A 24269-nucleotide genomic window follows, 5' to 3' on the forward strand; every position below is an offset into this window, starting at 1 on the left:
TGTAAATTATAGAGAGGTGTAGACCTGCTCTATCTGTAAATTATAGAGCGGTCTAGACCTGCTCTATCTGTAAATTATAGAGTGGTCTAGACCTGCTCTATCTGTAAATTATAGAGCGGTCTAGACCTGCTCTATCTGTAAATTATAGAGCAGTCTAGACCTGCTCTATCTGTAAATTATAGAGAGGTCTAGACTTGCTCTATGTGTAAATTATAGAGAGGTCTAGACCTGCTCTATCTGTAAATTATAGAGCGATCTAGACCGCTCTATAATTTACAGATAGATGCCGGTTTGAATCCCAAATGAGTCTTCGTCCGCTTATCTGGTATCGGGTTGTGGGGGGAGCAGCAGGAGCTTCTCTTCATGTCACACTTTCCTAATCCCTTTTGTTGCTGAGTTCAGAGATGCCAGTCAGCAAACAGGAAGTGGAACATATAGTCCCCTGACCAATCAGCAGCAGCGTGTCAGGATGACCTAACCGCCCAGCGGTCGAGGTCAGAGGAAGTTCCTGCAGAGGAAACAGCTTTCCAACATGTCAGTTCATCTTTTTGACTAAACCTCCACCAGGAGGAGAGCATCAGGACCTTTAACATTTTAACATGATGAAACAGCGGGGTTCGAAGGTTTTGGGCACCCCAGGTAAAAATGTGTATTAATGAGCATAAAGAAGCCAAGAAAAGATGGAAAAATCTCCAAAGGCATCAAATGACAGATTAGACATTTGTATAATGAGTCACAAAAAGTTAGATTAAACTTTCAAACCCCACTGTATATACACGTTGATGCTTGGAATTAAAAAAAAACCATTTTAAATGTCATGAAGTAATTCCACGTCATGGAAAAGATTTCTAGGGAGGTCGACCTTTCGCTAGACCCACCAGACTCCACGTGATAAAACAGAAATGTTAACATCGTAAAAGAAACGTCCTTCAAACCAGGAACTTTGGGTAAATCTTCCACTTTTCCAACCATCACAACTCAACTCGTCTACCAAGGTCTCGAAGAGGTTTTAAAAACAGCCTATTTCTGTGGGGATCTTTTCTACTTTGTCGTCAGACCAAAATGGACGATGCACATTTTTCGCATACGGTTACGCTGCCGCTCGGTCCGGGGCTCAGCGTTCATGTCAACCCTCGTGTCGACCTCCTGGGTCAAAAAACAACACAAATCTGACATTTTCGTCCCTTTTTCAGACTTTATTTTAGTTTTCACCAACACCACCTTACTAGTTTTATACTTTTTGGAATTCACGGTCAATGACCCTCATTTATATGGAATTATATATATATATATATATTATATTAGAGTTAAAAAAGCTGACAATATGAATTATTTTGACTGTTAGTTAGGATCAGAGGAATGAAAGTGATCAGTTGTGTTGGGGAAGAGCGTTGTGGTAATTTGGTTAAAAGTGTGGTTTAAAAGAAACCCATAATTCAGATACAGACATTTTTTAAAGGAGGACAACAGGAGGGTTAGTACTGGACCAGTTTCAAAGATTGTCGTTCTTTTCAATTTTTTTAGAGACAAAAACATAAGAAAATAGGGATTAGGTTGAAAAAAAACACACTAGTTACCTTTTTAATGTCACTGCTGATGAGCAACAGGTCAGAGTGTCTGTTTGGGTCGAGGTCACACACACACACACACACACACACACACACACACACACACACACTTCCCTGTTCTGATGATGTAATAATACCCAGGCTATTCTCATGAACCATTCGTACATTTAGCTATGAAAAGTAACTGTCATTGAATACATTTGTCGTTTATATATTTAACTGTAAAGAGAAAAGAAGCTTTCGTAGGATATAATTTCAATTGTTGTGCAGAACTTTTTGTAAGATATCAAATGAATCTGCTTACGAGAATGTGCTGCTGGAAAATATCAAAATAGAATAAAAAAGCGCACAACAACAAGAGAAAATCTCACACAGCATCAGAAAAGCATAAAAAATACTACAGTAAGAACAAAGGGATTTATAATTAGTGAGTAGTATTTAATGATGTACTTGTGTGTGTGTGTCTGTGTGTGTGTGTGTAAAAAGGGGAAGTAGTGTGTGCATATAAACTGATGCTGATGTCAATCTCATCATCATTTGATCTGATTCTCAACAGACCAAGTTCTCCTTCATCTGAGCGGTGAGACTCACACACACACACACACACACACACACACACACACACACACACACACACACACACACACACACACACACACACACATATGCACACACACGCAGACACACACTCACTCACACACACACAGTGTTGAAAATGTTAAAAAAAGCGACAAAAATTGAAAAAAAGCGTCAAAAGTGACAAGACAACACGGGGTGCCCAAACCTTCGAACCCCGCTGTATATCCATTATTAACTGATTAACCACGCATTGGTACATCCTGCATTTCACTAGCATGGACCACGCCACAACCATGTGTTAGTTAAAGATTTAATGAACGTTATGAATGTATAGGGGAACATTATGAATGTATAGAGGAGCATTATGAATGTGTAGAGGAACATTATGAATGTATAGAGGAACATTATGAATGTATAGAGGAGCATTATGAATGTGTAGAGGAACATTATGAATGTATAGAGGAGCATTATGAATGTGTAGAGGAACATTGTGAATGTGTAGAGGAACATTATGAATGTATAGAGGAACATTATGAATGTGTAGAGGAACATTATGAATGTGTAGAGGAACATTATGAATGTATAGAGGAGCATTATGAATGTGTAGAGGAACATTGTGAATGTGTAGAGGAACATTATGAATGTATAGAGGAACATTATGAATGTGTAGAGGAACATTATGAATGTATAGAGGAACATTATGAATGTATAGAGGAGCATTATGAATGTGTAGAGGAACATTATGAATGTGTAGAGGAACATTATGAATGTGTAGAGGAACATTATGAATGTGTAGAGGAACATTATGAATGTGTAGAGGAGCATTATGAATGTGTAGAGGAACATTATGAATGTGTAGAAGAACATTGTGAATGTGTAGAGGAACATTATGAATGTGTAGAGGAACATTATGAATGTATAGAGGAACATTATGAATGTGTAGAGGAACATTATGAATGTGTAGAGGAACATTATGAATGTGTAGATGAACATTATGAATGTGCAGATAGATGAACTGGTGTGGATGTGGTCTGATGGTCTGGGAGGATGTGTGATGACCAGGTGGAGGAGACTCAGAGTGGGGGTTCAGTCTCAGAAGCAGAGTTTCCAGACCCCCAGACGGTCCCTAGAGGAGACATGAGAGAGATGTGCAGCAGGAAGGGAAGAGGGGGAAGATGGATGAAGGAGAGGGAAAGGGAGGGGGGGTCAAGCAATCAGAGACCCTGGTGTATGGAGGTCTGTCTGGGGATTAGAGGTGTGGTTTAGGCGTGGCCCGGCTCCCGAACCTCAGTTAACAAATTGACAACATTTCAACATTCAAAGTTTCATATTCATGTTTCCGGCATTAAATCTTTCTCCTTCTGTGCGGGGACTTCAGTTAAACCTCCGGCCGTCATGTCTCCATCAAAGAACAAGTTCGACCACCACAAGGGGCGCTTTGTGGAGAAGGTACCGCACCACTGACAACAAACACATTACACATTCAAAACAAAGAAAGGACCAAGGCATTCTTCTTGCAAAAAGTTAAACAGCTAAAATTATGAATTATTTGGTCAAATGTGTAAGATAAGAGGAACGTATGATGATGGGTTATCACACACTGGTACATGTCAACGTTTTGAAAGCTTTGTTCTTGAATTATAATAATAATAGAAACTTCAATAGAAACTTTGAAAACGGATCAAGTTTGACCCGAGGAACACCTGAGGGTTAATTGGATGGTTGATTGGTCTGTAAAATGGTTAAAAAAGAAAGAAAGAAAGAAAGAAATCTAAAAATGTCTCCATTTAAAATTTGCTCCACGTTGATGGACTACCACAATAAAATGTACTTATATTGAATCATTCCTCTCTTTCTTTTATTATTTCTAATTTAATTTAATTAAATAATTCTCAGGTGTCAACCTCCAACCGTGTGGGTTTAGAAGAAGATTTTCCAGAGTTTGAGGCGTTTCCTGACGCTCCCACGGCCAGAGCACCTGCACCTGCAGCCGGTAAGATCCACTTCATTTATGATTGTTGTATCTGTCGGATTCAATTCAAATTCATTTAATTAATTAATTGTATCAAAGCATAACAAGAGTTATTTAAAAAAACTTTACAGATAGATCAGGTATAGAGGTGCAGTACACACTGTAATTTACAAAGACTCAACAAGTCCAGTTATTCCCCTGAGGGCAAGCATTTAGTGAGACAGTGGTGAGGAAAATCTCCTTTTAGGAAGAAACCTGGGACAGACCCGGACCCAGACCCAGACCCAGACCCAGGCTCTTGATGGGCGGTGTCGGCCGGTGCCCATTGGGTGACGAACAGTGGCGATAACAGTTACAATAAAGATAATGGACTTAGACTAGAAATAATAGTTGTAGCAGTTCAGGCTGGAGGGCAAAGCAGGTCACAGCAGAGTGTAGCAGGGCACTGAAGGGTGAATTAGGGCACTGAAGGGCGTAGCAGGAATTAGCAGGGCACTGAAGGGTGTAGCAGGGCATAGCAGGGTGTAGCAGGGCGCGGCGCAGGACCACAGCGACAGCTGCAACCATGATTTAGGTCCCACCCTAATCCAAGGAAAACTGCTGGCAGAGAAAACAAGGACTCAGGGGAACAATGAATGGGACATGAATGCACTCAGAGGGAAAGAGAGAGGAGAGAGAAGCTCAGTGTGTCAAAGAAAGTTCCCCAGCAACTAGGAGCTGGTCTAAGGCAAACCTGAGCCAGCTCTATCAGGGTTGGTAGATGAATCTAAAATAACTTCACTGATCAGTGATCAGTACACGTGCAAATATGACGTGCTCTCCCCTTCTTCATCTCCTCTCAGCATCTCTGTCGGTGCTGAAGGTCAACATGGGTCAGCAGATAAATGAACCGCAACACCGCACAGGCTTCTACGACACCCCCAACCTGGTGGTCCGCCGCGGTCAGGAGTTCCTGGTGAAAGTCACCTTCAACCGCCCGCTGGCGCAGAGCGACGACTTCCAGCTCGAGTTCCTGATTGGTGAGTTTAAATTCTGGGATAGGAAACGGATGGACAGGTTTTCCTGTAAATTAACATCAAGAACATAAAAAACCCATATTTCCATTTTTTAAAGAAAGGCTGTTCTCATGAACCATTCATATATATATATATGGCTCCGAAAAGTACTGCATGGTAATTGCTATGTACTCCACGTATTTCTTACTGTATGCAGCACTGCGTGCAAAAAGAAATCTTTGAAATTGGTCCAGTATTGAGTGACAACAATATGATCAGCAGCCGCGAACTGGTGCTGCTATATAACCCTAGGGGGCAAATGTGCATCGTCAATTTTGTCCATTGAAATTGCCACTGACAGGCTCGTTTTGTTATTAAAACTGTCTGACGACATTATGGAAAGGATCTCTACAAAGATAGACCTCTTCTAAAAGAGTGAAATCCTCTTCGTACCGAGCAATCCTGGAAGTGGAACGTCGAGAAACTAGACTAACTGTCATGTGTCGAGTCGTCACGCGACCAGCTGGCGGTCCGCGTATTTTTGTAGGATATACAAACTGTTGTACATACGTTAGGATATCGTACCGACCCAGTTAATTAGAGTGTTTGGATCTGTAACACCTGAACACTACATGTTGCATTTACTGTATGTAAGAGTGAAGATTTACATCAGAATCCGAATCAGAAATACTTTATTGATCCCCGAAGGGGAACTCTGTGTTGCAGTTGCACAAATAGTATAAATATCAGAGTAGAAATATAAATAAAGAAATATAAGGAGTGTGAATATGTTTGGTATTTACATAGTTAAGGGAATGTTATGATATAGTATTTACATAATTAACATAATTAAGGAATTGAAATGGTGAAAAGTAATAATAATAATAACAATAATAACAATTGTAGTAGTTGAGTATTGCACAAATGTCAGGGCAGTGTTATTGCACAAAACAGATAATACAGATAATAACTGCTGTGTGACAGATGTTATTTTATTTAATTATGAATATGAGTTATAAATGTTAACAACTTTACACACAGCTGCTGTGTGACAGATGTTCACGGTGTGTTTGGTCTTTCCTCGATCAAAGGAACACATTTCTTTCACATGATTAAGTACAGTACGCTCTTAATGCTTTTTTGAGCCTTTTTTTAAAATACCGCTTTCTGGAGTTTCCCTTTCTTTCCTTTCATTACTAATACTCTTCCTCCTCCTCTTCTCCCTCCAGGTAAAGGCCCTACTCCCACCAGGGGCTCCCTGGTGGTGGTTACCTTTAATTCCCGTGTTGGAGGCCCGTGGTCGGGTCGGATTGTGGGGAGTCAGGGTGTAACCGTGGCTCTGGGCATCACACCGACGCCCAACGCCATCGTTGGGAGGTATCGTACGTACGTGGCCGTCGTGATGGGAACCGGCATGCTGCGAACCAAGAGGAACGCCGCCACCGACCTGTACGTGCTGTTCAACGCCTGGTGTAAAGGTAGGAACTCCTCTGATGTTTTTCTCCTGTCTAGAAAAGCAACAGTTGTCAACTCTTAAATGAGTTGCCGTTTACTTTTGGTTAGTTGATTAATCATTTTGGGTCATTTTTAATGAAAAACAAAAAAACTTCTCTAGATTGCAGCTTGTTCTCTCCTCTGTGACAGTGAACTGAATATGTTTGAGTTATGGGCAAAGCTAGAAGTTTGAGGATGTCATCTTGAGTTTTGGGAAACACTGATCAACATTTTTAACTATTTTCAGACATTTTAGAGACCAAACACCTAGGCAATGAATCGAGAAAGAAATCGACAGATTAATCAGCGATGAAATCGTTAATTGCAGCCCAGGTCCTTTCAGATAGACAGTGTTGTAACGTAACAAAGTACAAATACTTTGTTGCTAAAAAAATCATTCTGTAACTATGTAGAGACTATCTGTATTTTAATTTGTTAATAAAATCTGCTAAATGAAATGTACAGCATATTTTACTCCGATATATTTCCCTAAAAGAACTTGTATACTTCACCCAGCAAAGTCTTATAAGTCTTAAGTCTTTGTGCTAAGTAGGTTCAGTACATCGCAGGGGAGTCTTAGAGAAACGACAGAGTGGGGGAGCAGGTTCGGGTCCGAACCACTTGGGAAAATCAGGGAACAACAACTTACACATCAACTTTGAAACATTAGAGTTGAAAGCAGGAACTGTGAGAGAGATGCACCAGAGTTCTTCATTTTACAAGTTTAGTGAGAGTTTTAGTCCAGGAGTTATTCGGGGAGATCGAGGACGACTTTTAGTGTGGTTGTTTTAACTGGGGTAAAAGCGTTAGGGTTGCTTTAATAAAAGCGTTCCTTTTGTGTTTAGAAAATTGTTGTACTGTTTAAGCTGAATGAAAAGTCTTTAAAAACATGGCCGTTTTTCTGGGATAGGTGCTTCTCACAGGAAAGTGACGCTTCAAAGACATGATGCAACATAATACTCTTCTTAAATCTTCCTTCAAGTAGCTTTAATGTTTCAGAGAAGTTCTTTTTGTTTCTTATAATGTATAATGAAAACTCTCCGTCTGTCTCTCTTTGCAGATGATGATGTGTTTCTTCCTAATGAAGCAGAGCGCAACGAGTACGTCCTCAACGACCATGGTGTGATGTATCAGGGGTCATATGACGATGTGAACTTTAAGGACTGGGTTTATGGACAGGTTAGTCTGGATCAACAGAGCACACTCCCACACTAAGCCTGAAAAGCCAGGAACTGTGGTGTGCAGCTTGTTAGAGGTGTATCACCCGTATGTCCACAGCTCACTTGAAAACCTCTGTGTTACTGGTTGTATAGACCCTATAAAAAAGCCCAGTTGGCTCTGATTGGTCAGCGTTTCCCCATCTGCTCTCTCGGAGTCTCTGCACCATCATTGCAGCCGAGGAAAGCTGGACCAGCACTGGGTAGCGGTACTTTTTTACCTATTCACATGGAGCTATATACCTATCTTTATTCAAGAGTGCATTCTTTCAATTTGAGAGCATTTGTCACTGATATTAGCTTCAGATTTTGTAATAATTTCCATCAAAACTGTGCTCTCACACTCAAATAGTCACTGCTCGTGGTTGGATTTGCTCTGCTTGTGCTCAAACGTTCTGCTTGGACTCAGATACGTTGTTGATTGGACAGACTTCTTGGTCTCAGCTTTGGCCCTTCTCCTCGCGCCTATCTTATCAAAATAGAAAACCAACAGAAGGTGTAAATGTAAAGGGGTAACGAAATGATCTCTGCCCTATTGTGTGTGTGTCTTGTGCATCCTTCTGTAGTACGCCCAGACCGCAAAGCATGCACTGTTTCGATGGTACTGTACCTCCACGGCTCCTCCACTCCCGCCATCCAGACATTTATTTATATATATATATATCATATATATCACAATATATATGGTTCTAGGCACAGTTTCTAATATGGGCTGTGTGCAATTCTTTGTGGATTGAGTGTTTTGGACCTTGCTTTATAATTAAAGAAGAAATCTTACTTTACAAATTGGGAACTTTAAAGAAATACTAACAGCCCAGAGCTTTTTTCCCTCCTATCCCCGAGTATATCTGTGTTTTCTTACTACAGTTTGAGCGTGGCGTTTTGGACGCCTGTATTTACATCCTGGATGCGGCAAACACGCCGATCGGCGACCGAGGCGACATCATCAAAATGGTCAGGATGGGAGCCGCAATGGTGAGAAAACATTTTGCAGTTTTAGTGCAGCTAGCTTGGTCCAGAGTGAAATACCTCAACAGCTGTATGATGGATTCTTAAAAATCTTAATCTTGGTTCAGAAATTTCTGATCAACAAGAGAATGAAGCTGATGATTTCCTGACCTTTCTCTTCCCCTCAGATTAACTCTCAGGACGATAATGGCGTGTGCGTTGGGAACTGGAGTGACAACTTCTCGATGGGCAGGTCCCCGACATCTTGGACGGGCAGCGTCGAGATCCTTCTGCAGTACGCTCAAACCGGAGTCCCGGTCAGCTTCGCCCAGTGCTGGGTGTTTGCTGGAGTCTTCAACACCTGTAAGAACATGCACTGTTTCCAGGATGCACTTGTCAAGGTGCCGTTTCAAGACTTACAGATAACTTCAAGTGTGGATAGCCTACTGGGCCAAGGCCACAACCACATACAGTAGAGACCCAAAACAAAGGCTACAAACAACTGCAATGAGACAAAACTGCCAAACACTGACAACAAAATGACCACAAAGTATTTCAAAACAACCCCAAACAGACCCAAACCCACCACAAAGATACAAGAAACAACTACAAAGTTAAACAGATGACTACAAGGGGTAACCCTAACTACAACTGAAAAAAATGCAGTAAACTTAAGACTACAATATTAAATATTTTGGAAATTGATCTTAATGCCAAAATTAAAAAAAAGGTAGGAAAATCAAACCTTTAATGACACCAATTTTCTTTGTGGTTGACTAATGTTTCATAAATAAATATATTTTCTTCCTTATAATACAGGGGGCATAAAGATACACCCCCCTATGTTAAAATACAGGGGGAATAAGTATATGTGCCCCTGTATTTTAACATAGGGGGGTGTATACTTATGCCCCCTGTATTTTAACATAGGGGGGTGTATACTTATGCCCCTGTATTTTAACATGGGGGGTGTATACTTATGCCCCCTGTATTTTAACATAGGGGGGTGTATACTTATGCCCCTGTATTTTAACATAGGGGGGTGTATACTTATGCCCCTGTATTTTAACATAGGGGGGTGTATACTTATGCCCCCTGTATTTTAACATAGGGGGGTGTATACTTATCCCCCAGTATTTTAACATAGGGGGGTGTATACTTATACCCCTGTATTTTAACATAGGGGGGTGTATACTTATACCCCTGTATTTTAACATAGGGGGGTGTATACTTATACCCCCTGTATTTTAACATAGGGGGGTGTATACTTATGCCCCTGTATTTTAACATAGGGGGTGTATACTTATGCCCCTGTATTTTAAGGAAGAACATTTATTTATTTATGAAACATTATTCATTCACAAAGAATATTTGTGTTGTGTCCTTTGGATTGGATTTTCTTTAGTTGTTTAAATTTAAGGCATTAAGATCAATTTTTAGAAAGTTGTTTTTTATTCCTCTTTTTAATCAACTTCAGCCGTGTGTACATTTTCTAAAGCCACTGTACATGTATATATCATTATTATTAACTGTATATATCATTATTATTAACTATATTTCAATGGAACGGAGGCATGAATGTGTGAAAAAGTGACACGCCATTAACCATGTTATATTTGCTGATAGCATGAAATATTTAATAATTTGAATATTTCATATCTCTGCAGTCCTACGCGCCCTCGGCATACCGGCGAGAACCATCACCAACTTCAATTCAGCTCACGACAGCAACGGCAACCTGAAGACCGACCTCATCTTCCTGCCTGACGGCTCGCCGGACACAGTCAACACCAGGGACTCCATCTGGTCAGTCATGCCTGTTGCTAGGAGATCGCCAGGACAGAAACAAGACTTCATATGCTCCAATGCAATATTACTCAAATTTGTACTTAATCAAATTCTTAAGTATTTTGGTACTCTCCACCCCACAGACACAAAAGTTCTACAAAGAGATGCAAAGAGACACAAAGACAGAAATGTACCAGGACGGGACACAAAGACAGAAACGTACCAGGACAAGACACAAAGACAGAAAAGACAGAAATGTACCAGGACGAGACACAAAGACAGAAACGTACCAGGACGGGAGACAAAGACAGAAACATACCAGGATGAGACACAAAGACAGGAACGTACAAGGATGAGACACAAAGACAGGAACGTACCAGGATGAGACACAAAGACAGGAACGTACCAGGACGAGACACAAAGACAGAAACGTACATGGATGAGACACAAAGACAGGAACGTACCAGGATGAGGCACAAAGACAGGAACGTACCAGGACGAGACACAAAGACAAAAACGTATCAGGACGAGATACAAAGACAGGAGCGTACAAGGATGAGACACAAAGACAGAAACGTACCAGGACGAGACACAAAGACAGAAACGTACAAGGATGAGACAAAAAGACAGAAACGTACCAGGATGAGACACAAAGACACAAAGACAGAAACGTACAAGGATAAGACAAAAAGACAGAAACGTACCAGGACGAGACACAAAGACAGGGACGTACCAGGACAAGACATGACAAAAAGCGTATCAGGACAAGACAAAAATGACTATAATGAGACGCAACATACCTAAAAAGTGATGCTTACTTCTAGTGATAACTGGATGTATACAAGTCACCATTACAGCGGTGGTACCTTCAAAGTAGCAAAACATGGGAATCCATCCATCCATCTATCCATACATCAAGTGTGGTCCACTTATCCAGGGTTGGGTCGCGAGGGCGGTAGCTTAAGCGGGCTAACCAAATTTTTCTTTCCCGAGCCACATGAACCAGTTCTAACTGGGGAAAATACCTTGAATTTGTATCTAAGCACAGTACTTGAGTAAATGTTCTTTCCACCACTGGTGAGAACCTTTCTTTATTCAAGAGCGCATTCATTCAAACAAGTAGCTTGCAAGCTACCGGTAGCTCACCAACAGGTGTCCAGTAGCTTGCCAATAGGTTGACAAACTGAGACACAAAATTACCAGGATGTTAAAAGTGAGCTAGCTGACTTTGTGGGCCGTAGACGTGTCATTTTTTCTTGGACTCTGATGGGAATGTTTTGGGGAATGTCATGAACCTGGATGTGAAGTTAAGATTTATCATAAGCTTTGGGTATTGCAATTTCATCAAACAATAGCTTCATTCAGCATCTGTGTGTAAATCAATGTAGGCAATTTGATGCGAGTAGCACTTGGCCACTTTTGTTTTTTTGAAGTAGCCGTTAGATGAGGAAAGTTTGGAGAGCCCTGCCTTAGATGGTCCGAATACTTCAATTTCTTTACTGTGTAAGGTCTGTGACAATGACGGATGGGTGGGTAATCAGACATGACTTTAAGGTATTAGAACGTGTCTAATCTGTGGTTTGGCCGACTAAACACATGCACAGAAAGGTGTACTGACAGCCCGTCTCTGTAGGAACTACCACTGCTGGAACGAGGTGTTCATTAGGCGCTACGATCTGCCGCCCGGCCTCGGAGGATGGCAGGCGGTGGACGCCACGCCCCAGGAGACCAGTGATGGTAGGACAGACAGACACAGACAGAGAAAGACGGAGGGATCAACAGATAGCTGGATGCTAAACATGATGTTTGTTTCACAGGATATTATCGCTGCGGTCCAGCTTCAATCATCAGCATCAAGGAAGGTTTGATCTATCACTCGTATGACGCAAGGTTCGTCTTCTCTGAGGTTAGTTTCCTTGTTTCTTTAAAGGCCTCATGAAGGGAAAAAGGCATTTTTCATGTATCGATTGTTGTTTTATATTTGTAAAAAAAAAATCACATGATAACCATGGTCTGTTCTCTTCCTGTGAGAACTTTTAAATGTTTGATGAGTCGTCCTGCAACAGTGTAACCCCATAGGGCAAGTATCAGGCATCCTCACCAGATGCCCGAACCACCTCAACTGGCTCCTTTCGAGCCGCTGCTCCTTCACGTCGAAAGGAGCCAGCCTCTCGGATGACTGAGCTTCTCATCTTACCCCTAAGGGAGACGCCAGCCACCCCCCCCCCGAGAAAACCCAATTTACCCTGGAACACAAGCTCTTTTGTGAAAGTAAATACAAGCTGCACAATTGCCTATTAACTTATACTATAGCAACGATCTTGCCGGACCAATGTTAAAGATTGTTGGTCCCATCAGTCTATAAGACAATTCAATTAAATTTTATCCATAGTTTCAAATCATAACAAGAGTTATCTTGAGATGCTTTGATTAAGCCATAGCTCATTTCAGGCTGAGGTATGTTGTGATTTTATCACAGCTAAGGGGCGTTGTTCAGCCCGACGCAAAGCAATCACATATGGCAGCATGAATTAATATTCCTATTCTAATACAAAATATTTTAACAACAAACAATGATTTCACAATGGAGCAGGGCTGCCTGCACATACCAAGGCAGCTGCTGTGGGGCGGAGGTAATGCTAGCAGCTAGCAGAGGCTATTTTTCAAAGATTCTCCATCACTAAAGAGACATTTCTTCCCCCTCTCTCCTCTTTCTCACCTAGCTGTCCTGTCAATAATTAAAGGCAGAAAGGCCTAAAAAATGATCTTAAACAGAACGCATTGCATGCTGATGAAACGTTGCACACTGACGGTGTTTCCTCCAGGTGAACAGTGACATTATCTTCTCCAAGCGGGATCGCTACGGAACCCTGACTCCGTACAGGGTGGAAAGGGATTACATCGGAAGGGCTATTTACACCAAATCTTTGGGCAGCGACTCACCGGTTAACATCACACAGACGTACAAGTACCCTATAGGTAACACACACACACGCACACATTTCAAAAAACAACAACAATAAGACAAGACTTATCTTACTGGTTTAAACAAACAAGAGAGAATCAAGATCTTTATTACGTGGAAACACTGCCGTTGTTGTCCACAGAACTAACACAGAACTAACACAAAATTAACACAAAATTAACACAAAAGGAAGCGCACACACAGAAATGCATGAGACCCTTCCAAAAAGCTAAAATCTCCCCCCAAAAACTGTCGTGCATGGTTCCCAACAACGCTCAAGTTGAATGACTAATCAGTTCACTACTTTCATTGAATTTGGGAGTTTTTTGTCGTATTTACATATTTTTATATTATTTGGAGAAAAAGCAATTGGTAAAAGAACTTTAAAAAAGGTGTAAAAAAGAGAGAAAAAAGTCAATAAAAGTGACTAAAATGTGAACAAATGTCAATTAAAGTGACAAATGTAAAATAATATATATATATATTTTGGTAAAAACCCACAAAAAGTTCAAAAGGCTCAGAAAAAGTCAACAAATCATGAAAAAGTGATAAAATCATCGGGGGAAAGACAGAAAAGGGTTGAAAAAGACGACCAGAATATTGATAAAAGGGTTTCTTCATTTTACATTTTGACTCAGAAAAACAGTAATTTCCAGGTTGGCGGGAAGACAACCCGAGGGTTAATGGCACGGTTTGTCATGTTGAAAAGCTAGAAAGATATGAAAGTAGCATCTCCAATCATCTTGTAGATGCTGTGTCTTTTAATGTGACTTGATTTAAGACTTGAGGGACTTGGGAGACATTGGAGTTGGTGGTGAAGGGACATCTGTCTGCAGGTAGTGCAGAGGACCACAGGACCATGGCCCGAGCAGATGAATACGGCTTAGAGAGGGATCAATCTGAGCTGCCTGAGACCACACTGTCTGTCTTCATTAACGCCAGTCAGGTAACACACCGGTCTACATGTCTGTCTCTCAGTACTGAACCTGATGGGTGTCTCGATTTCAATTTGAAAATTGATCGAAATTAACTTTTTTTTGGATTAACAATGTCAAGGAAGGATCAGCGATTCCCCGTCATTGTTTCACGTCTAGAAAAAACAGACATTGCGTCGGGAATCCAGCTGGTAGCATGCAGACACTAAAGACACAAGCTATATATGCTCCAGCTTTAGAACTGCGATGACAACAAACAAGAACCTTAGATATTTAGGCTGCTTACGCATTCAGTCAGTCCGCGATCATGTGCCACACTTTCTCTCGCTGTTTCATTACAGCGCCCATGTTTCTTGTTTCATTCTTTTTTTACAAAAAAGGGTTTCACGTTATCATACTTCCACAAGAAGCTGCTGCTCCCTCTGTATAAAGTATGAACAATGCGTATTCTCTGTTTAAGCATCAATAAATCTGTGATTGACCTCGAGGTCTGTTGAGGAAAAGCCGCGAACGCGTGTCTAGCCGGACTACTTGAGCCTGGCTCCACTTAGTCGCTCTTCCTCAGCCTGGCTCGACCTTCGCACCAAGCCAAGATGCACAGATCAGATTAGGTCAAGCCTCGCTTTGTTGGTTATCCTGGATTTATAAAATCTGCTTTCGTGAAACAGCCCTCAGGTTGAAAAGAAATTTACCACAAAGTTACTCTTTATGAACAAATTCAATGTTTTTGCGCTCTCCTCCCTTCTCTCCAGGTCAACCTGGGCAAGGACGTCATCGTACAGGTGGATTTCCTCAACCAGAGTAATGTCCCCACAACCATCCAAGCCAACCTGACCGGGTCTGTCATCTTCTACACCGGAATCAGAGCCAGTTACTTGAAAAATCACAACTTCACCATCACCGTGCCAGCCAATCAGAGTGAGCGATATCAGAGAGGAAATAGTATTTGCAGTTATTAGGCAAGGCAAGGCAGCTTTATTTGTAGAGTACATTTCAGCAACAGGGCAATTCAAAGTGCTTTGCACAAAATTAGTTAAAAAACAGTTAATAAATAAATTCAGATAAAACACAAGAGTAAAAAGTTACAGTGCAGTATAAGAAATTAAACATTAAAGAAATGAACATCAAAAAGAAAGGTCTTCAGCCTTGATTTAAAAGAACTGAGAGCAGCAGCGGATCTGCAGGTTTCTGGGAGCTTGTTCCAGATATGAGGAACATAGAAACTGAACGCTGCCCCCCCGTTTAGTTCTGAGTCTGGGGACAGAAAGTAGACCTGTGGGCGGCTGTGGCTCAGTGGTAGAGCGGTTGCCTGCCAATCGGAAGGTTGGTGGTTCGATCCCCAGCCCTGCAGTCATTGTCGAAGTGTCCTTGGGCAAGACACTGAACCCCAAGTTGCCCCCGGTGCTGCGCATCGGAGTGTGAATGTGTGTGAATGTTTATCTGATGAGCAGGTGGCACCTTGTACGGCAGCCCCGGCCACAGTGTATGAATGTGTGTGAATGGTGAATGTTTCCTGTAGATGTAAAAAGCGCTTTGAGCAGTTGTTAAGACTGGAAAAGCGCTATATAAATACAGCACATTTACCTGTCCCAGATGACCTGAGAGGTCTGGGGGGGTCATAGTGTAGTAGTAGACCTGTCCCGGATGACCTGAGAGGTCTGGGGGGGTCATAGTGTAGTAGTAGACCTGTCCCGGATGACCTGAGAGGTCTGGGGGGGTCATAGTGTAGTAGCAGATCAGAAATGTATTTTGGACCTAAACCGTTAAGTGATTTATAAACTAGCAAAATTACTTTGAAATCAATTCTTTGAGACACAGGAAGCCCGTGTAAAGACTTCAGAACTGGAGTGATGTGATCCAGTCTCTTGGTCCTAGTTAGGACTGGAGTGATGTGATCCAGTCTCTTGGTCCTAGTGAGAACTGGAGTGATGTGATCCAGTCTCTTGGTCTTAGTGAGGACTGGAGTGATGTGATCCAGTCTCTTGGTCCTAGATAGGACTAGAGTGATGTGATCCAGTCTCTTGGTTTTAGTGAGGACTGGAGTGATGTGATCCAGTCTTTTGGTCCTAGATAGGACTGGAGTGATGTGATCCAGTCTCTTGGTCCTAGATAGGACTGGAGTGATGTGATCCAGTCTCTTGGTCTTAGTAAGGACTGGAGTGATGTGATCCAGTCTCTTGGTCCTAGTTAGGACTGGAGTGATGTGATCCAGTCTCTTGGTCTTAGTGAGGACTGGAGGGATGTGATCCAGTCTCCCGGTCCTAGATCGGACTGGAGTGATGTGATCCAGTCTCTTGGTTTTAGTGAGGACTGGAGTGATGTGATCCAGTCTCTTGGTCTTAGTGAGGACTGGAGTGATGTGATCCAGTCTCTTGGTCTTAGTGAGGACTGGAGTGATGTGATCCAGTCTCTTGGTCTTAGTGAGGACTGGAGTGATGTGATCCAGTCTTTTGGTCTTAGTGAGGACTCGAGCAGCAGCGTTCTGAATCAGCTGCAGCTGTCTGATTGATTAGAGACAACCTCTGCTACAATCTCTCTTTGTGTGTGTGTGTGTGTGTGTGTGTGTTTGCAGGGAAGAGTGAGATGATGAAGATCACAGCTGCTGAGTACGTCCACTTGTTGGGCACTCAGCGTTGCCTGCACTTCGTTGTGAGTGGACAGGCTGAGGACGAAGCCGTGGCTGCCATCAAGGTGCTCATGCTGCAGATCCCGACGCTCACCGTGACGGTAAGACTCGTGTCAGGGTTGAACATCGTCCACGTTCCCTCTTTAAGATTTAGCTTGGTTTATTTTGTTCTATTACCTCTGTTAGTCGTTAAGAGGAAGTTAAGACGTAGAGCTTTTATTGTGACGGGAAAACCAGAAGTGGTAAAATGGTGTGGTGAGTTGCTCTTGACTGCAGAGGTGGAAAAAATACAAAAGTATTGTACTCAAGTAAAAGTAACAATACTCTCATGAAATGTACTGAAGTACAAGGGAAATTACCTATCTTAAACATAATTCAAGTAAAAGTAATAAGTAATTTATTTAAATGTACTTTAAGTACAAGTTACTTAGTTACATTTAAAAAAAAATAAAACTGAGCGGGGGTATCTGCCCCATGTAGTGAAAATAGATCAAAGGGTCATAAATCCAAAAGTATTTTGTTTTCAATGAAATCTATACAAACGTATAAACACATATAGTATACAAATGAGCACATACAATATTAAAATGTAACACATGTTACAGAATTTAGCCAGTGTCCTACATATGTTGTCTTACGGGTTGCTAGTGCTAGACAAAAATTAGTAATGACATGAAACATATTGAGATGAGATGAGATTCAACTTTATTGTCATTACACATGTACAGGTACATTGCAACGAAATGCAGTTTTGAGAGAGTTTAGGTAGAGCTTCAGTGCCGCAGCTATTTAAAGCGCCGCCACACACACTCTGAAAAGGATTTATGCAGACAGCAACAAATGATATACAATACACAACATAATGCACAAGACAACACACAGCTCATGTGGTCACATGAGGAATTTTGTGAGGTGACTTGGGAGGGTGTGAGAAACACAAGAAACTGTTATTTTGCTAATTGGGAATTTGTTATTTATTAGTCATGAAAACTTTGTTTAAAGTACCAATGCACAAATACTTACCAAAACATGCTTCCGCAGATTAGTGTTAATTTTGTCACCTATTTGTAATTTAGTCTTAGTCTTGTGCCAAATGTCCTTGTCAGTTTTAGTCATATTTTGTCATTCACATGTGTTAGATGAGAGCCAGGGCTCCTGGGCTCTACAGCACCTTGTTACCCAGACACATGTTAGATAAGAGCCAGGGCTCCTGGGCTCTACAGCACCTTGTTACCCAGACACATGTTAGATAAGAGCCAGGGCTCCTGGGCTCTACAGCACCTTGTTACACAGACACATGTTAGATAAGAGCCAGGGCTCCTGGGCTCTACAGCACCTTGTTACCCAGACACATGTTAGATAAGAGCCAGGGCTCCTGGGCTCTACAGCACCTTGTTACCCAGACACATGTTAGATAAGAGCCAGGGCTCCTGGGCTCTACAGCACCTTGTTACACAGACACATGTTAGATAAGAGCCAGGGCTCCTGGGCTCTACAGCACCTTGTTACACAGACACATGTTAGATGAGAGCCAGGGCTCCTGGGCTCTACAACACCTTGTTACCCAGACACATGTTAGATAAGAGCCAGGGCTCCTGGGCTCTACAGCACCTTGTTACCCAGACACATGTTAGATAAGAGCCAGGGCTCCTGGGCTCTACAGCACCTTGTTACACAGACACATGTTAGATGAGAGCCAGGGCTCCTGGGCTCTACAACACCTTGTTACCCAGACACATGTTAGATAAGAGCCAGGGCTCCTGGGCTCTACAGCACCTTGTTACCCAGACACATGTTAGATGAGAGCCAGGGCTCCTGGGCTCTACAGCACCTTGTTACACAGACCCATGTAAGTTAAGATTTCATGATGAAAAAGTAGAGACGATTGTAGACAAAAATGTAGAGAGATTTGATCTTAGTTTTTATTTTAGACAACAATTTAGTCTTATCTTTTTTCGAACAACAATAATGCATGTTAGTTTAGTATTAGTCAGTGTTTTTGGACAATGGTACAGTCTTCGCTCCTCAGAGTGAAGATGGAGAGTGCCGGAGTGGACCAACATCTGGCTGCATGGACTACGGACTACCTCACCAACAGACCACAGTATGTGAGGCTCCATCACTGTGTGTCTGACGTGGTGCACTGCAGCACAGGTGCCCCTCAGGGTACGGTGCTCTCCCCCTTCCTTTTCACCCTCTACACCTCGGACTTCACACACAACACCACCCACTGCCACATCCAGAAGTTCTCTGATGACACAGCCGTTGTTGGTTGTGTCTCTGAGGGGAACGATCTGGAATACAGGTCGGTTATCAAGGACTTTGTCAGCTGGTGTGAGCTCAACCAGCTTCAGCTTAACACCAGCAAGACAAAGGAGATGATAGTCGACTTCAGGAGGAAAACATCCCCCTTCTCACCGGTGAGCATCCAGGGATTGGACATTGATGTAGTGGAGAGCTACAAATTCCTGGGTGTTCACCTAAACAATAAACTGAACTGGACTGATAACACCCAAGCACTCTACAAGAAGGCCAGAGTCGCCTCCATCTGCTGAGGAGACTCAGGTCCTTTGGAGTGTGTAGGACTCTCCTCAGGACCTTCTATGACTCTGTGGTGGCCTCTGCCATCCTCTACGCTGTGGTCTGCTGGAGGCGGGGCAGCTCGGACCGGGACAGGAGCAGACTCAATAGACTGATCCGGAGAGCGAGCTCTGTCCTGGACTGTCCTCTGGACCCCATAGAGGAAGTAGGGGAGAGGAGGATGTTAGCCAAGCTGACATCCATCATGGACAACACCTCTCACCCCCTACATGACACTGTGGGGTCCCTGAGCAGCTCCTTCAGCAGCAGACTGATACCCCCACGGTGTAAGAAGGAGAGGTACCGCAGGTCCTTCATCCCGCCCGCTGTCAGACTCTACAACACCTGCTCTACCTGATAGTTTGTAGTTTCTGTTCCTGTTTTTCTCCCATCTACATCACACACTTTCTGTTTATCTTTAATTTGGTATTTATATTATTTTATTACAAGTACTTACTTTTCAATATTTATGGTCTCAGGTTAATATAATTTAAATTATGCTACCGACTCTTGCTTCTTTGCTCTAATTACACATTCAACTTAACTTATTTTTAACGTCACTTACACCGCAATATTGTTTCTCTTATCATGGCAACCGCACTTTAAAATTCCTTTTGTTTGACGGCATTTTACTTACTCAGTCTACCATATTTTCATTGTCTATTTCTTGCCTTGTATTTCTTGCCTTGTATTTCTTGCCTTGTATTTCTTTCGTGCTATTTGTTTGTGTGTTATTGTTTTGTTTTTCTGTTTTTTGCTGTTGCTGCTACTTGTAACGACAGAATTTCCCCGTCGTGGGATAAATAAAGTATAATCTAATCTAATCTCATCATCATTTTGTCTTCGTCATGGACAAAAAGGTTATTGATGAACATATTTAGTCTCGTCTCGACTGATGAAAACAAAACTATACCTCAGATTAGATGTGGAGTTTTGAGTATTGAATGCTGCCAGTTCAGTCACCTCTGGCATGAGTTATGATACTATTGGCCCTCTTAAATTCAAATGAAATGTGGCCAATCATTTTTGTGGTTTTGGCCGGCAGGATTCACAGTTTCAGCTGGTATTTCTCCTTAAACAGTCTCTGAGCAGTCATCGCTCGCCTGATCCACCTCCATCTCGTTCTCCTACAGAAAGACGCCTAGATGCTGATTCATCACTGTAGTGGATCCTGGCGGGACTTATTTTCTTCCTTTTGGTTGTTGTTAGTCAAAGTGTTATTTTTACTCTTGAACGGGTGGAATTTGTAATGGAGCTTAATACAATACTTCACTCAAAATGTAATCAACTGCATTTTAAATTACTAGTTTTAAAAACTATTTGAAAAATACAAAGTACACAACAAAACAAAAATACTACTACTGAATTTGTTCCTTACTTTCCACCTCTGGTTGTCTGTGTTGTTCTTCTCTGGGCGATGCGATAAACCCTCGGTTCCATTAGTGCAACGCCTTCAAAACCAGAGGGACACTGGCATTAGGTTTTTACAGGAGATGTTCTTGACTTGTGTTGTCGTTGCTCTTCTTTTTCTACTACATCTTCTTCTGTGTTCCCAGCTGAGCGGCGTGCCCAAGGTGCAGCAGGAGATGTTTGCCAAAGTTACCTTCACCAACCCCTTCAACTTCGCCTTGCAGGCCTGTAGCCTGTCCATGGAAGGAGCAGGAGTCATGCGTGAGAAGACACGTTTCTACAGGTACACACACACAAACACACACACACACAAATAGGCACAAACGTGGGAGTGCTAGGGATGCTGGAGCACCCCTTGGTGGCCCAGCTTTAAAACTGCAATGACAATAAAATGATATTTTACACTTGAGGTTCGTGGAGAGTCGAACCACTGCTGAAAATGTGAAGCAGAAACGCTTCATGTCAAATAAAGTCCATGATAATTGGACTTTGGGTTGTCTGTAGAATACAGAGCCAACATGGTATCTTTAGACTCTACGTGGACAGTGCCCCCCCCAGCACTCCCTGCCGAAAATGACTCCTCATGCATCTGCACACACACACACACGTGATATAAACTGTAAGTGAAGTCAAAACAGCTCGATCATCCCCCGGGGATGGGTCATAAGTCCCGCCCCCTCTATGTTAGCGGATTGGACATGGGCCAAACTACAAAATCAACGTGCACGTCAAATACTTTTTCCTAGAGCTGCAAAGGTTAACTGATTAGTTGTCAACTATTAAATTAACCAGCAACTATTTTCCCAATTGATAAATTGGTTTGAGCTTCTCCAGATTCCAGTTTCTAAAAAGTGAACGTTGTCTAGTTTGACCACTCCTTTGAAGTGATGGAGCATGGGGCTAAAAACAATCAACAAAGAAAACTAAGTAAACGTCAAATAATGTTTTTCCTAAAGATGGTTTCTGTAGCATTTTTTGTAGCAAAGCAAAATGCTTAAAATGTAGCGAGAAATTAGGATTTTAATTGTGGATTGACTTCCTGCCTTGAAACATGCCAAAATGGTTGATGCATCTACGTATTGCTCTATATAGTATATATACTATAGGTATATATATGTATATGGCAGCACCTGGATATTTTGGCTTCCCATTTGTACAGTGAGAAGAAGTGGAGACGCGTTGTCCATCTTCATATACAGTGTATGATCTTAAGCAAGCAGCCCACAATTAAGGCAACCCAAAATATTTTTTTAATGTACTATATTTAAAATAAATTACACAAATAGACTGAATTTACACAAAATCTGTAAGTGTGAATCATTTTTGAATTTTTCCCTTTCCGTAATATTTTGCCTAAACTTTTGTACAGTGGAAGGAAGTGGAGACTCGTTGTTCATCTTTATATACCGTCCATGGTGATGGCATGTGGTTGGTTGGCTCGTGTGTATTGATACCCGTACACCTGTGTGTTTCAGAGTCATTGAGCCTCAGACTTCCATCTCCTGGAAGGAGTCGTTCAACCCTCAGCGGGCCGGAAAGCGCTGCCTTGTGGCGGTGATGGACTGCAGCAACCTCTGCGAGGTAACCTCCACCCCTTCCTGTCTCGCATTACCTGCAGTATCAAAGTAATACATCACCAATAGACTCGGCTCACACGTCACCAAAGAACACCTCGCTGTACACAGTTTTCAGATGATGGGAAACAGAACAGAAATTTAGGTGCAATGCAAAATGTATTTCTCACAGCAGCACGTTCTCTACAGCGAGTTCATTGTGTTTCTATTTCTAAATCTCAACAAAGTACACCGCTGCCATACGATGTGTGTTTAATGTATACAGCCATTCACCAAAATGGAGAGACAGCGATTGGCAGAACAGGCGGCAAAGTGATCCAACAGAAATGTCATCTGTCAGACTGATAGCGCTCTAGCCCAATGGCTTGGGCCCAATAATATCTCAGGGGATGGGGGTGCCCCCCGTGGTGCCCCCCTACCCCCCCCCCCAGAGCACCACTACTGTGCGTAGTCACAGACATACTTCTATTGAGCACAAATTTAAAGTACTCGTACTCTGAGTATTTTCCGTTTCATGCTGCTTTGTACTTCTTCTCCACTACATCTTAGAGAGAGACAAGCTTGCCCTGTTGTGTTTTTTCAGTTGAGGGGAGTCGCTCGTGTCCACGTCACGCCCTGAGATGATTGGTCCACAGAGCTGTGTGACCCCGCCCCGCTCCAGTTCTACTACGCCTCCACCAATCACAGACGCTCCAGACTGAGTGGGCGGAGCCGACAAACCACGCAATCAATGTCTTTGATGATTTGTATTTACAACAATTAATTTACACAAATCATTGGAAATTCCAAGCTTTGACATTTTTGCTCCTCAGACGGAGGCAGGACGGGACATTTTAAAATGACTTTAGTTTAGTAAGGAAGCTTGAGGGTTAAAGGACAAATAGAGGAATAATAATAGATCCTTTTAACATAAAATAGCTGAAGTGGGGAAATTTGAGAAATTATTGATAAAATGAGATTTAAGAACTAAAATATGATAATTATTGATCAATGCTTTTAAATCAATAAACGTCAAACCGTGTGGGATTGTACTGTACTCTTTTTTTTTTTTTTCCTTTTCACTGCCAAAGCTTATCTACTAACAATAAAAAGCATTTTCAAAACCACAGAAGGTGTCACAGAACAGTATTTCCAAATCCATCAAAACCATTGATGACAGGACAAACTGCCGTTCAGTTTCAGTGTTTTTGCTGAGTCGCTCCCCTCATTGCCAGGATGAAGACCACCACAGCGGACCCGCTGTGTGTGAGCCAGATGGTGTGGACTTGAGGGTCAGGGTCCTAAGATTACATTTACAATGATTCCCTTTTTGCCAATTTATTATTCATTTCAATGCTTTGACATGCTTATGGACATATTGGATGTTGCTTTTATCCAACAGTTTTAAGAACAACCAAATTATGGGGGGGGGGGGGGGGGGGGGCTGTAGATCCGTCCCTGGTTGGCAGGCCGGCAGAGATTATATGGCACGGAAAAGAAGGTTAGAAGCAAATCAGACGGATCACACAAGGAAATAAACTGGAATGCACAATTCCAGTTACTGCGATATACCCCAACCAAACCAATGGGCTGAGGCTACGTTACGTGGCCGGCTATTTTCATAAAAGGACATTTCAAC

At 42.2% G+C, this 24269-nt stretch overlaps 1 protein-coding gene across 1 annotated transcript; it reads left to right on the top strand.

Annotated features, from left to right (window-relative positions):
• The first annotated feature begins 2119 nt into the window (after positions 1-2119).
• LOC116703660 (coagulation factor XIII A chain) lies at positions 2120-23636 on the top strand. The gene is made up of 18 exons (XM_032538548.1): positions 2120-2148; positions 3526-3596; positions 4044-4140; positions 4962-5138; positions 6344-6592; positions 7669-7787; positions 8693-8800; positions 8962-9136; positions 10441-10579; positions 12195-12298; positions 12379-12467; positions 13387-13540; positions 14363-14472; positions 15214-15379; positions 17034-17188; positions 21224-21360; positions 22553-22658; positions 23235-23636. Exons 2-18 carry the CDS (start codon positions 3543-3545, stop codon positions 23268-23270), a joined length of 2175 nt encoding a protein of 724 aa, XP_032394439.1. The 5' UTR covers positions 2120-2148; positions 3526-3542; the 3' UTR covers positions 23271-23636.
• Positions 23637-24269: the final 633 nt, after the last annotated feature.

The sequence above is a fragment of the Etheostoma spectabile genome, chromosome 2, assembly GCF_008692095.1.
Source record: "Etheostoma spectabile isolate EspeVRDwgs_2016 chromosome 2, UIUC_Espe_1.0, whole genome shotgun sequence".
Taxonomy (NCBI): domain Eukaryota; kingdom Metazoa; phylum Chordata; class Actinopteri; order Perciformes; family Percidae; genus Etheostoma; species Etheostoma spectabile.